The sequence below is a fragment of the Schistocerca serialis genome, chromosome 9 (assembly GCF_023864345.2).
Source record: "Schistocerca serialis cubense isolate TAMUIC-IGC-003099 chromosome 9, iqSchSeri2.2, whole genome shotgun sequence".
Classification (NCBI taxonomy): Eukaryota; Metazoa; Arthropoda; class Insecta; order Orthoptera; family Acrididae; genus Schistocerca; species Schistocerca serialis.
Genome location: NC_064646.1, coordinates 244,843,677 through 244,859,201, shown reverse-complemented (window position 1 = coordinate 244,859,201; position 15,525 = coordinate 244,843,677). Strand labels below are relative to the sequence as shown.

Genomic DNA, 15,525 nt, shown 5'->3' with positions numbered 1-15,525 from the left:
AACACAACATGTTGTTATCAATGGGGAGACGTCTACAGACGTTAAAGTAACCTCTGGCGTGCCACAGGGGAGTGTTATGGGACCGTTGCTTTTCACAATATATATAAATGACCTAGTAGATAGTGTCGGAAGTTCCATGCGGCTTTTCGCGGATGATGCTGTAGTATAAAGAGAAATTGCAGCATTAGAAAATTGTAGCGAAATGCAGGAAGATCTGCAGCGGATAGGCACTTGGTGCAGGGAGTGGCAACTGACCCTTAACATAGGCAAATGTAATGTATTGCGAACACATAGAAAGAAGGATCCTTTATTGTACGATTATATGATAGCGGAACAAACACTGGTAGCAGTTACTTCTGTAAAATATCTGGGAGTATGCGTGCGGAATGATTTGAAGTGGAATGATCATATAAAATTAATTGTTGGTAAGGTGGGTGCCAGGTTGAGATTCATTGGGAGAGTCCTTAGAAAATGTAGTCCATCACAAAGGAGGTGGCTTACAAAACACTCGTTCGACCTATACTTGAGTATTGCTTATCAGTGTGGGATCCGTACTAGATCGGGTTGACGGAGGAGATAGAGAAGATCCAAAGAAGAGCGGCGTGTTTCGCCACAGGGTTATTTGGTAACCGTGATAGCGTTACGGAGATGTTTAGCAAACTCAAGTGGCAGACTCTGCAAGAGAGGCGCTCTGCATCACAGTGTAGCTTGCTCGCCAGGTTTCGAGAGGGTGCGTTTCTGGATGAGGTATCGAATATATTGCTTCCCCCTACTTAAACCTCCCGAGGAGATCACGAATGTAAAATTAGAGAGATTCGAGCGCGTACGGAGGCTTTCAGACAGTCGTTCTTCCCACGAACCATACGCGACTGGAACAGAAAAGGGAGGTAATGACCGTGGCACATAAAGTGCCCTCCGCCACACACCGTTGGGTGGCTTGCGGAGTATAAATGTAGATGTAGAAGTTTGAAATGCAGCCTTTCACTGAAATTGGAACTGACTCCGTGGGACTCAGTTTACCTGTTTTGTCCGGTGTCAGGAGGAGGCAAACACAAGAGAGTTGCGGTCCATTAATTGCAGGCAGTTCAAACATATGGCGAATGATGGTACCCCTTAGGGAAATGGCACCAAGAGACAGGAAAAGACACCAGGTGCAATCAATGTGTATGCCTGGGGGCCGCATTTTACATGTTGAAGATGCTATTCCAGCAGTCACTGAAGGAAAAAGGTGCAACCAACTACAGACTGTGTCGCACGCTCGAACAAATGATGCCTGTTGTCTGTGCTCCGAGGTCATTCTTGGGTCATTCCAGTGACTGGCAGAGAAGGCCAGCCTTGCACATGGAGTTCCAACGAAGCTCACAATTTGCAGCATTGTTCCCAGAACTGTTAGTAACCCTTTGGTTCTCAGTTGCATGGAAGGGCTGAACCACAGACTTCGAAAGTTCTGTGACAAATAAGGCTGCAACTTCCTGCACTTGGGCCACAGGGTTCAGAACTATAGGATCCCTCTAAATGGGTCAAGTGTCCACTACACACCAGAGGCTGCTGCTTAGCTAGCTGACTGTGTGTGGGGTGCACATAAGGCTTTTTCGATTAGGCAGCTCAGAGCTTTAAGCACTCATGAAAAGCAGTGAAGTTCACATAATAACAGGTACAGAAAGCTAGCTGAATCCAGAAATTGCTAGCAGTGAGATTTGATGAAAATTTAAAGGTATATCGAAAGGATAGATAAATACAAAATGGGAATGGTGTATTTGTCACATGACTCCCGCTCATGATAGATATATATTGGATATAATGGAAACAAACAGACCTCGCCTCTTTGAAGATGTCCACAAATTGGTCTCAGTGACCATGACGTGGTTGTGATGATGATGATGATTACCGAAGTACAAAGGACAACTAAAACAAGCAAAAAGATATATCTGTTCAGTAAACTAGATAAAAAAAAATAATTTGTGTCAGATCTCAATAACAAACTTGAAACTTTCAGCACAGGGCAGAAGGATGCACAGGAACTATGACTCAAGTTTAAAAGATAAGTCGACCATGCACTGGATACATGTGTACGCAGAAGTACAGTCCATAATGGTATCCAATCACTGTAAAGAAACTTATAGATAGATAGATAGATAGATAGATAGAGAGAGAGAGAGAGAGAGAGAGAGAGAGAGAGAGAGAGAGAGAGAGTACTGCATAATATACGACTATAGATAGAGATACGCTGAATGAGATGTGTTTGGCTGTCAAGAGACCAATGCCGTATGATGCCTTCAGTGACTACCATAGCAGAATATTGTCATATGATTTTTCACAGAAGCCAAAGAAATTCTGGTTGTATGTAAATGCTGTTAGTGGCATCAGTGTTAGTGTCCAGGCCCTAGTGAATGAGACAGGAACTGAAATTGTCAGTAGCGAAGCAAAAGCTGAAATACTTAACTCCGTTTTCAGATGTTCCTGTACAAAGGAAAACCCACGAGAAATGCTCAATTTAATCCTTGTGCCACTAAAAATATGAACCAAATAAGTATTAGTGTCAGGGATGTTGAGAAACAGCCAAAATTGTTAAAACTGAATAAAGCTCTAGGCCCCAACAGAATCCCTGTCAGATTCTATACTGAATTTGCGAATTGAATCTATTACAGACCTTTCAAACAAAAAAAACTGTGCCCAGGTCATGGAGAAATGCACCAGTCACACCCATCTACAGGGAGGGTAGTAGAAGTAATCCAAAAAAAGTGGCATCCAATATCCTTGACACTGATTTGTTGTGGAATCTTAGAACATATTCTGAGATCAAACATAGTGAGTTATTTATCATATAGTGGAGATGCTGAGCCACGATAGGCACAATAAAAAGATTCACACAATCATAGCTTTTGGCCATTAAGGCCTTTGTCAGAAGCACGCACACACACACACACACACACACACACACACACACACACACACACACACACACACACACAAGCGCAACTTGCGCACACATCTGCAGTCTCGGAGAGCTGAAACTACACTCTCTGAGACTGCAGATGTGTGTGCAAGTTGTGCTTGCGTGAGTGTGTGTGCGCGCACGTGTGTGTATGTGTGTCTACTGCTGACAAAGGCCTTAATGGCCGAAAGCTATGATTGTGTGAATCTTTTTATTGTGCCTATCGCAGCTCAGCATCTCCGCTATATGGTGAGTAGCAACTTTCCTTCTCTCGTATTGTTACATTCCATCCTGGATTTTCCATTGTTTGATAATAAGTTATTTTGAACACAATGACCTCCTCAATGCCAACCAGCATGGATTTCGAACACATCGATCATGTGAAACCCAACTTTTCTCATATGACATAGTGAAAGTTTGGATCACGGAAATCAGGTAGACTGCATTTTTTTAATTTCTGATGAGTATTTGACTCAGTACCACAACCTACACTTATTGTCAAAAATACAATGATATAGGGTATCAAGTAAAATTTGTGGCTGGACTGAGGAATTTTTGGTAGGGAGGACGCAGCATGTTACCTTGGATGGAGAGTCATCATCAAATGTAGAAGTGACTTTGGGTGTGCCCCAGGGAACTGTGTTGGAAGCCTTGCTGTTCATCTTGTATACTGATGACCTTGCAGACAATATTAATAGTAAAATCAGGCTTTTGGCATATAATGCACTTATCCATAATGAAGTACTATCTGAAAAAAGCTGCATAAATATTCAGTCAGGTCTCGATAAGATTTCAACGTGGTTCAGGGATTGCAAACTTGTTTTAAATGGTCAGAAATGTACAATTTTGCTTATCAAAAAACGAAAAAAATGTACTACCCTATGACTACAATATCAGTGAGTCACTAATGGAATCAGCCAACTCATAAAAATACCTGGGTGTAACACTTTGCAGGGATATGAAATGGAATGATCACATATGTTCAGTCACGGGTAAAGCAGGTGGTAGGCTTTGGTTTTTTGTTAGAATACTGGGGAAGTGCAATCAATCTACAAGGGCAATTGCTTAGAAATCACTCATGTGAATGATACTAGAATATTGCTCAAGTTTGTGGGATCCATATTAGATAGTCCTAACGGGGGATATCGAATGTATCAGAGAAGGGCAGCATGAATGGTCAGAGGTTTGTTTAATCCCTGGGAGAGTGTCACGGAGATACTGAAGGAACTGAACTGGAAGACTCTTGAAGCCGCTTCAAGAACCAGCTTTAAATGAGTACTCTAGGAATATACTACAAACTGCTACATAACTATCACATAGGGATCATAAAGATAAGATTAAAATAATTACTGCCCACACAGAGGCATTCAAACAATAATTTTTCCCATGTTCCGTACATGAATGGAACTAGAAAAAACACGAATAACTAGTACAATGGGAGGTACCCTCTGCCACATACCTCGTGAAGGTTTGCAGAGTATAGTTTTAGATGTAGTCTGGCCCAGGCATCTTCTTAAGGTGCTGCAAGTTTTCGTTTTGTGTGTATTCAGAACTGTGACTCCAACCAGGTTTAACTATAGTTGAATTCGTGCTGCTATGTATTGCCAAGTTTGATAAATAGCAATCCCATCAACAGTTCACTGTCTGGTTAGAGCCCAGACAGCAGGTACACAAATTCAAATGCACAGTACCTGAATAACAAGACCGAGTTGATTGCTGACATATTGTGCATAAAATGGAAAAAAACCAACTCAGCAAACACGCAAAGCACACCATCATTTGATAAACTAATTTTGATCTCCCTTTAGCCACATAAAACAGTGGCATTGTACGACATTTCCTCAGTCAATGATCCCATGATTGTTTCTGTTAACAGGTGGCACAGAAATTCACAAATCTAACAGAGAAATAAGACTGAACAGAGAGGCTGAACTGATTGCCAGTAATGACTATGGGAAAGAGATGATCTGGACTTAAGCAAGGAGATAGTTAACTTATATTTCAAAGGAAAGAGTGCCAATATAGCTACTGCATAACGTTGGGCAAAGACTTGCTGAGCAAATGCATAATTTTAACTGAGAAGAATTGCTTCACACCTGAGATATGCCCTTGATTTGAAGTGTGCACAACAGCATAGTGTAATGGCTTTTAGTGACATCCAATAGTGTATCATTATCACACATTTGCTGATGTGGCTTTGTAAGTTCACAAATACCACTGACAACTGCTCCTCAGATATGAACTGACAAAGATTTATAATGTATAGTTGGCTTTCAACACTGAAAAACTACAAACACCAGTAAAAGGTCCAAGGAGTGCCAAGAAGCCACAAACATACAAGAATACATATGTAACAGGTCACAACTGAGTTCTAATTCTGAGGAACTCAAAAAAAGGGTTCTAATGTTCTTTATTGGAGTCTTCACCAGGACACAATCCAATCATATGAAGGTTGAACACAATGGCCCTTGAGAAGTGTATCTAGCCTCATTTCCATCTTGTTTCAATTCTGATAATAAATGTTGTGTCTAATCATAATCTTTGCTCACTAAAATTTTCTTTAGGAAGAGTTCCTATCTTATTGTCTGTCTACTACATGCACTGGTGAGGAGGGTTAATTTGCCAGCCACCAAATGCAAATGAAACATCACACAATTTGCACAAAAATTGAAGGATTATGTGCCAGTTGAAGACTGTCAGTTTCAATAGTCATTTTCAATAATGAAATGTGTAAATTATCCATTCACATTATATGAGGACTGGTGTATCCACCTGGTAGCCAATTTCTCCACACATCAGACAGGCCTTTTGAGCAACTGCACCACCAGGAGTATGTTCATATATGGCTTTTATAAACACTGAACTACTTTCCTTGTGTGGTTGAAGTTGAGGTTGAGGTTGCTTTGGGGAAGTAGACCAGACAGTGAGGTCATTGGTCTCATCCGATTAGGGAAGGATGGGGAAGGAAGTCAGCCGTGCCCTTTCAAACAAACCATCCCGGGATTTGCCTGGAGCGATTTAGGGAAATCACGGAAAACCTAAATCAGGATGGTCAGATGTGGGACTGAACCATCGTCTTCCCGAATGCGAGTCCATTGTGCTAACCACTCCTGTGAGCATTGTTACTTGTTTTCTGGTGAGGTTTTTTATTTGTAATCATAATAATTGTTGCTGAGCGATAAAGTGTACTCCACAAAATAACAAATGATGAAATTTGTGGGTTCACATTCCGTGTGTTTTTCCATAAAATTATCAAAACGCTTGTTACGAGGTATCAAATTTATTACAGTAGCATGTGAAAATTTGAAGTAAATTGGTGAATATCTTATCGAGATTTAAAATTTCCGCTTTATTTATTACAAATAGGTATATAAAAATGTGCGTATTTGAATGCGACATTGTGTCAAAATCTCTTGTCAACTAATCAACTAAGTTTTGAGTTTTGCAAGTCGTGACATATACAGGCTGAATTATTATATATAAAGAAGATGAAGATTATTGTGATCACTCAACTTCATTCTTTTCTTTGTCTTTTATGAAAGCCTGATAGATACTGGGGATAACCAATATATTACATTAAGAGAAAAAATATTTCTATTTATTCTCACCTCAGCATCCAACTGTGACTCAGTAAGGAGCACAAGTGCAGTGCCTCGTTGACCTTCACGGCAAGCTATATGCAATGCGTTATCTCCTTCTGAATCTGAAGCATTAGCATCAGCACCATTCTGCAGCAAAGCTGATATAACAGCCGCATGGCCTGTTCCCGCTGCAACATGCAAAGCTGTTCTTTGGTGGGCATCACGGTCATCTACCTGCCAGGGTTAATTAAAGGCACTGTATAAACATTTAAGTAGCACTTAAAAGTTAGAATAAACAACAAAGTTCATATTAAATTACCCCATTTATGGAAACATTGATTGGAGCTGAGCTACATCACCAATAAGCTTTCAACTTGAGCCCAGTCAATCAAGACCAAAGAAGGTCAAATATGGAGGAAAAAATTGTGTTGTCATAAATTTTTGGATAGTGGTAAGAGAGAGTGTCATGAACAACAAATCCCCACAAGTGGGATGTAACAGCGATATAGCTGGGTAGGTGGGTGGGGTGCGAATGTCACTTTATGCTCTTGAGTAACTTGAAAACTACAGCTTATACTGAAAATTTTTTCCAGTACAAAATTAAACTACTTTAAACCCACCACAAAAAAAGATCCTATTCATTTTTTCACTAGGACTAATAGTTTCCTCATTGCAGGAGATGGAAAAATCACAGGTTATTAAAAATAGAATTTTAATGGTATATAACTACTGTTTTAGTGTTAAATGAAGCAGGTTAATAGAAATATTAAATATATGTGTCAAGTCCAAGTGTACAGAGTCACCACAGTGTGCCTTATGAATCACTGGTGATGCAGTGTTTGCACATGCCCAGGTGGGGCAGGAGGAGACCTGGGAGGGGCGGGGGGGGGGGGGGGGATGGTATTTTTCACAAAGTGCAATAACACTACATATGAATATAGGTATATATTATTAATAATAGTGACGAAAGAAATGCATATGGACAAAATCCTCGTAAATTTCTACCTGTTGTTCTACACTGATAAGAGGGAAAATTTATTACTGGTCATCCTCTACGGCAGGTTCTAGCGTTCTTCCAGGGAAGGTAACTTTCCCCAGCATTTCCTGTTCAGTTCTCTTATGTGAATAGACTGAGCTCATGTATATATAATGGTGTTATTTTTATTTTATTAAGTGAGTAGTTATATAAAAAGGCTCAACAGCTGGAACTGTCACCTGCATACCACACTGCAGAGGCCACCTCAAGTGTAACATGCTGTCAATATGTATTCAACAACATCGATTCCATTGTCTCCAGTATCACTGGCTGGAATACTTTTCACAGCTTGAAGGATATCAAGTGCATCATCCCAGCCTCATCTCTCCCAACATCTGAAGAGGCTTAAACTGTCTCCCTCTGCAACAAAAGTAGGTCACCTAAGTGTTAAGGAACTTCAGATATTTCAATGTAAATCAAGCAATGAATTACAGCAGATTACCAAGCCATTTCCAGGGGCAGATGTGGACTCTGATCACAATCTATTGGTTATGAACTGTAGATTAAAACTGAAGAAACTGCAAAAAGGTGGGAATTTAAGGAGATGGGACCTGGATAAACTGACTAAACCAGAGGTTGTACAGAGTTTCAGGGAGAGCATGAGGGAACAATTGATAGGAATGGGGGAAAGAAATACAGTAGAAGAAGAATGGGTTGCTCTGAGGGATGAAGTAGTGAAGGCAGCAGAGGATCAAGTAGGTAAAAAGGTGAGGGCTAGTATAAATCCTTGGGTAACAGAAGAGATATTGAATTTAATTGACGAAAGGAGAAAATACAAAAATGCAGTAAATGAAGCAGGCAAAAAGGGATACAAACGTCTCAAAAATGAGATCGACAGGAAGTGCAAAATGGCTAAGCAGGGTTGGCTAGAGGACAAATGTAAGGATGTAGAGGCTTATCTCACTAGGGGTAAGATAGATACTGCACACAGGAAAATTAAAGAGACCTTTGGAGAAAAGAGAACCACTTGTATGAATATCAAGAGCTCAGATGGAAACCCACTTCTAAGCAAAGAAGGGAAAGCAGAAAGGTGGAAGGAGTATATAGAAGGTCTATACAAGGGCAATGTACTTGAGGACTATATTATGGAAATGGAAGATACGGTACTGCGTGAAGAGTTTGACAGAGCACTGAAAGATCTGAGTCGAAACAAGGCCCCAGGAGTAGACAACATTCCATTACAACTACTGACAGCCTTGGGAGAGCCAGTCCTGACAAAACTGTACCATCTGGTGAGCAAGATGCATGAGAAAGGCGAACTACCCTCAGACTTCAAGAAGAATATAATAATTCCAATCTCAAAGAAAGCAGGTCTTGACAGATGTGAAAATTACCGAACTATCAGTTTAATAAGTCACAGCTGCAAAATAGTAATGAGAAATCTCTACAGGCGAATGGAAAAACTGGTAGAAGCTGACCTCGTGGAAGATAAGTTTGGATTCTGTAGAAATGTTGGAACACGTGAGGCAATACTGACCCTACAACTCGTGTTAGAAAATGGATTAAGGAAAGGCAAACCTATGTTTTTAGCATTTGTAGACTTAGAGAAAGCTTTTGACAATGTTGACTGGAATACTCTCTTTCAAATTCTGAAGGTGGCAGGGGTAAAATACAGGGAGCAAAAAGCTATTTACAATTTGTACAGAAACCAGATGGCAGAGTCGGGGGGCATGAAAGGGAAGCAGTGGTTGGGAAGGGAGTGAGACAGGGTTGTAGTCTCTCCCCGATGTTATTCAATCTGTATATTCAGCAAGCAGTAAAGGAAACAAAAGAAAAATTCGGAGTAGGTATTAAAATCCATGGAGAAGAAATAAAAAATTTGAGGTTCGCCGATGACATTGTAATTCTGTCAGAGACAGCAAAGGACTTGGCAGCGTAGTTGAACGGAATGGACAGTGTCTTGAAAGGAGGATATAAGATAAACATCAACAAAAGCGAAACGAGGATAATGGAATGTAGTTGAATTAAGTCGGGTGATGCTGTGGGAATTAGATTAGGAAAAGAGACGCTTAAAGTAGTAAAGGAGATTTGGTATTTGGGGAGCAAAATAACTGATGATGGTCAAAGTAGAGAGGATATAAAATGTAGACTGACAATGGTAAGGAAAGCGTTTCTGAAGAAGAGAAATTTGTTAACATCGAGTATAGATTTAAGTGTCAGGAAGTCGTTTCTAAAAGTATTTGTACGGAGTGTAGCCTTGTATGGAAGTGAAACGTGGATGATAAATAGTTTGGACAAGAAGAGAATAGAAGCTTTCGAAATGTGGTGCTACAGAAGAATGCTGAAGATTAGATGGGTAGATCACATAACTAATGAGGAGGTATTGAATAGAATTAGGGAGAAGAGGAGTTTGTGGCACAACTTGACAAGAAGAAGGGACCAGTTGGTAGGACATGTTCTGAGGCATCAAGGGATCACAAATTTAGCATTGGGGGGCAGTGTGAAGGGTAAAAATCATAGAGGAAGACCGAAAGATGAATACACTAAGCAGATTCAGAAGGATGTAGGTTGCAGTAAGTACTGGGAGATGAAGAAGCTTGCACAGGATAGAGTAGCATGGAGAGCTGCATCAAACCAGTCTCAGGACTGAAGATCACCACCACCACCACCACCACCACCACCACCACCACAACAACAACAACAACAACCATTCTAGACTTGGTTAGTCCCAATTCATCAGACATCATTTTCACACCCATCTTGGAAAATATGCTACAGATGTGTGGTAAAGGATTCCACTCATAGTAACCCGCTCCACACGTGTCAGCAATTCCTGAATAGAAGATATTATGCAGTCTCCTAGTAATACAGTTAATGGTGAAAGAAATGCAATAACTTTCTGTTCATTCATTAATTCACTGCCAACTGCCAACAATAGACAGTAGCGAGGTGTAGCATATAACAATCCAATACCTTTCCCATCAACACTGAAAAGTTCACTTACAAATTACACACTTCTCATTGTGTATAAAAGTATTTTACAAAGAAGCTCACTTAATTCATGTAAATAAGCACACACTTATTAAGCTGATTACAACTCGACTACATAAACATGAGCTCAGTTAACTTAGTGTATCTGTTCACCTAAGAGACCTGGGCAGGAACCTGCTATACAGGATGACTAAGAAACAATTTACCCTCTATTAGTGTAGAAGAGTGTGCGGAGATTTATGCAGATTCTGTCCATACACGTTTCTTGCATTATTATTATTAGCAACTCAGATCTGTTCCATGTCATGTTAATGCACTTTGTGGAAAATGACCCCCCCCCCCCTCTCCAAAAAAAAAAATCGTTTTCTCTGCGCACTGCATCACCAGTGATTCATAAGGCACACTGGGGAGAGTTGGTATAACTATGTGAAACACCATGTAGTCACTTTTTGTGATGTGGTGACGGTAGAGAGAGTGGAGAATCACCTGCTTGTTTTTCAGTTTGCAGAGATATGAAAGCATGAACTGCAAGAGCACAATCTGGCAACCTACCTTCCCTCGCACTTCTACCCTCCAACCCCCACCCTGCTCTCTCATCTGCCCTGCCACACCCGCAGAATGCACTTTATCCCTTCTACACTCTACTGCACTTAGATGTGATACATACATTAATACTTGCTCTGAACTCACTTCATTTAACTATAAAAAATAATTTTATACCATTAAAACACTATTTTTAATAATCTGTGAATCTGTGAATTTTCCAGCCCCTGCAACATGGAAGCTATTAGTCACAGATAAAAAATGAGTAACTCTTTCTGTGGGAAATTTAAAGTGATTTACTTCTGTGCTGGGAACATTTTCTGATAGAAGCTGAGGTTTTTGAATTATTCAAGAAAAACATTAATTTTCAAATATTAAGTGTTTATTACAAATCTAACTATATTGCAGTAATAGTTCAGATGCACTCAGTTGTTGTGACAACATCCCCACTTTTCATTATACGACAGTCCTATATCAAAACTAAATTCTCTGTTCTGAGATACTTTAATCATTTATCTCTCTTGAAATCATCCTACAACTTGCAATTATTCATGAAGTTCCTAATATCATAACTTCACATAAACAAAATCCTATCCACATGGCACTCTAGCCCTAGATTTGGTCGTAATATATGAGTGAGAAAGATATTTTGCTTATACATACATACATCCTACATATATCTATATAAAGATGGATATTTGTATATCCATGCTCTTCTTTGAAAGCCTTGAATCTTCTGTATACAAACAGCAAACTTCACGAGTATCAGCACTGTAGGGTTTACACGCTAACTTCAACAAGAGCCGGGATACAGGCAACAAAAATTTTTTCAGCCCCCTGCTGTATAGACTGCCTTGTATAACAGGTGTGTTGTGTGGGAATAGTATCAGCCTGCCTTATAGACCTGCTTTCCAGGACATCCAACAAATCAGGGGCAAGAAATTGCTTTTGAAGTAGTATGGGCCTGCTTTATCTACCCGTTTTTGCAGCACCTGCATGTAGAGATGGGTACACAGCTGGAGATAGATTGAGATGGGCATAAAGGGGAGGAGGGAGGACAGACACACACACACACACACACACACACACACACACACACACACACACAGACAGACAGACAGACAGAGAGAGAGAGAGAGAGAGAGAGAGAGAGAGAGAGAGAGACGGGAGGAAGAAGTGGTGGACACACAGGGAAGAGAGGACGAAATCTGTGCAATATACATATTGAGCGAAGCTACAGGAACAGGCTAGTATTTATGTAAGTGCTCAGGTTTCCATGGCCAGAGTGAGCTAACAAAGTTTTCTGGATATGGTACCACATTATATTCTAAATAACTATCACTGATTGAACCAATGATTCGACCACAGTTACAGAGGCCTCCACCTGTGTCTACAGGTTATTTACAATATGACACAGTACTTTACCCAGAGGACTTTCATGTTAAAATTTCAAAACCGAATACCGATATATTTGGCAGTCTACAAATGCACTTTGCACCTGAGCAACTTTGTACACATTTTCCCTCACAGACAGAAGCTATGTAATTTTTCTGAAATGGTCATGCGAAGGACTGATTCAGCATCCAGAAAATTCTAAACAACCTTTGGTGAAATTAAATGAACGAGTGTAAACATTTAAAAATGAAATGAGAATTCCACTGTTAAACACAGATAAGGGAACTGACAGATGGAATGAGTACACAGAACACCTCTACGAGGGGGAGGACTTGTCTGAAGAAATGATGGAGGAAGAAATTGGGGTCGATAAGGAAGACACAGGGGATCCAGTATTGAGAGTCAGGGTTTAACTGAGTTTTGGAAGACTTACAATCAAATAAGGCAGAAGGGATAGATAACATTTCTTCAGAATTTCTGAAATCACTGGGGGTAGTGGCAATGGAGTCACTATTCAAATTAGTGTGTAGAACCTGTGAATCTTAAACGTGCAATTTCGAGAAAATGTCATCTACACAAACCTGAAGACTGTAAGGGCAGAAAAATGCGAGAACTATGGTACAGTCTTCTTAATGACTCATGCATCGCAGTTGCCAATGAGAGTCATATACAGAATTAAAATGAAAACTGAGGATTGTTTGGATGACAATCATCTTGACTATTGGAAAGGTAAGTGCACCAATGAGGAAGTCCTCCAATGTCCCAGGTAAATAATTTGTACTGGCCAAGAACAGAAGTGGGCCTGTGGCACAGTACCGTTATTGTTACATCATTCCAAACTTGCCATTATTGTTACCTCATTCCAAACTTAATCTTATTCTTATTGCATCATTTGCTAATGCAACACTGTTTTGTATTGTTAAGGTATAACTTTACCTTTGAAAAGAGAAGGCCTTTAAAGCCATGCCAATCCCTAGCAATTTGTTATGATCTACACAAAGGCCTTAGGATGATCATAAAAAATGTCAACAGGTGATTTTTATTGCTTACCTCTACAAGAATCTAGTTTGTGAGATTATTTATTTCCCTCTCAGTAGAGAATCCCTTGTTGAAAATGTTTTTCTCAGAATGGTGGTTCAATGTTCTATTATAAGCCATCTTCTCAAACATCTTTAAGAGTACAGTAAGGAGATGGGTCAGTTCATGATTAGGTCAGTCTCTTATTGCCATTTTTGTTTATTAGTATATTTCATACATTGATGTTACTACTCCACCCTTCAGTCTTTCAGGAAATACACCTTGACTCTGATTGCTTACAAAGTTAACTCAAAGTGTGGCACTACCAAGTTGGCACAAGATTTTAATACTGTGGCTGAGATACCATCATAGCAAAAGGAGTTACTAATTTCTAGTGTCCTAATTTTTTTGTGATATGTCTAACAGATGAGCTGGCAAAACTGATGGCTGGTGCAGAAATAACATGTCTCAGTAATTTCGCGGCAATGGTTTATTGGAGTGAAATGCGGTTGGGATCCATGCACATGCCTGTTTTTGATGTGTAACTGCAGGAAGTTTCAGTGTTGCATGTCTGTTAGTTATTTTTCAGTACTATATTGAGTAGACCATTGTGTCACAAAGTTTGCGAATTTAGATATGGCTGAGTTAGAGGAGCAAAACGTCTGAATTAAATTTTGTGTGAAACTCAAGAAAACCTTTACAGAGACACACGAAATGATTCGAGAAACCTACGGTGATGAGGGCTTAAGCCGTACTCTGTGCTACAAATAATTCACATGGTTTAAAAATGGCCAGTCAGAAGTTAGAGATGACCCACGTTCAGGACGCCCTTCAACATTTACCGATGACGCTCATGTCAGCAATTACAACAAAATTGTGCCTGCCAACTAAAGACTGACCGTCCTCGAGATTGCAGAAGAATTAACATTTCAGTTGGATCATGTGATGATATCCTAAGATCTTGGAATTTTCCTAAGGAACATCTCGTTCTCATTTGCGCGATCCAAAAGAAAACAAAACTGGTGATGAGATATGGGTCTATGGTTATGATGTAGAAGCCAAGGTTTAATCTTCACAATGGGTTGGGAAAGGTTATCCAAGACCAAAAACCAGCTCATCGGGTGAGGTCAAATGTCAAAGCAATGCTCATAGTTTTCTTTAGTTTTGAAGGATTAGTTCATGAATTCACAACACAGGGACAAACTATTAATAGACGATACTATTGGCATGTGTTGTGACACCTGCAAGAAAATGTGACAAGGAAATGACATGAAATATGGTGAGACAATTCATGGCTCTTGCATCACAATAACGCACCCGCACATTCAACCACATTTGTTAGTGACTACTGCACAAAAAACGAAATCACTGTACTGCCTAATGCATCATATTCGCTAGACCTGCAAGTGTAGACTTTTTTTACTTATTTCCAAAATTGCAAACCTTACTGAAAGGATGAAGATTTGTAATGATGTTGTTGTTGTTGTGGTCCAGAGACTGGTTTGATGCAGCTCTCCATGCTACTCTATCCTGTGCAAGCTTCTTCATCTCCCAGTACTTACTGCAACCTACATCCTTCTGAATCTGCTTAGTGTATTCATCTTTCGGTCTTCCTCTATGATTTTTACCCTTCACACTGCCCCCCAATGCTAAATTTGTGATCCCTTGATGCCTCAGAACATGTCCTACCAACTGGTCCCTTCTTCTTGTCAAGTTGTGCCACAAACTCCTCTTCTCCCTAATTCTATTCAATACCTCCTCATTAGTTATGTGATCTACCCATCTAATCTTCAGCATTCTTCTGTAGCACCACATTTCGAAAGCTTCTATTCTCTTCTTGTCCAAACTATTTATCATCCACGTTTCACTTCCATACAAGGCTACACTCCGTACAAATACTTTTAGAAACGACTTCCTGACACTTAAATCTATACTCGATGTTAACAAATTTCTCTTCTTCAGAAACGCTTTCCTTACCATTGTCAGTCTACATTTTATATCCTCTCTACTTTGACCATCATCAGTTATTTTGCTCCCCAAATACCAAATCTCCTTTACTACTTTAAGCGTCTCTTTTCCTAATCTAA

The 15,525-nt window shown here is 39.9% G+C and overlaps 2 protein-coding genes across 3 annotated transcripts in view; both read right to left on the bottom strand.

The window, feature by feature from the left end:
* The window catches only part of LOC126419351 (rabankyrin-5), a 599,595-nt gene that overhangs the window by 57,072 nt on the left and 526,998 nt on the right, over positions 1-15,525 (bottom strand). For both annotated transcript variants that reach the window (XR_007575992.1, XM_050086537.1), the window contains exon 19: positions 6,544-6,750. Coding sequence is in view for 1 of the 2 variants with exons in the window: in XM_050086537.1 (XP_049942494.1) it covers positions 6,544-6,750 (207 nt within the window). In the remaining variant the exon portion in view is untranslated. The remainder of the gene's footprint in view (positions 1-6,543; positions 6,751-15,525) is intronic.
* LOC126419352 (rabankyrin-5-like) overlaps positions 6,639-15,525 on the bottom strand; it is a 65,532-nt gene continuing 56,645 nt past the window's right edge. The window contains exons 7-8 of the mRNA XM_050086538.1: positions 7,732-7,912; positions 6,639-6,704 (exon numbers count right to left, since the gene is read on the bottom strand). Of these exons, the coding sequence (XP_049942495.1) occupies positions 7,898-7,912 (15 nt within the window). The 3' untranslated portion in view covers positions 6,639-6,704; positions 7,732-7,897. The remainder of the gene's footprint in view (positions 6,705-7,731; positions 7,913-15,525) is intronic.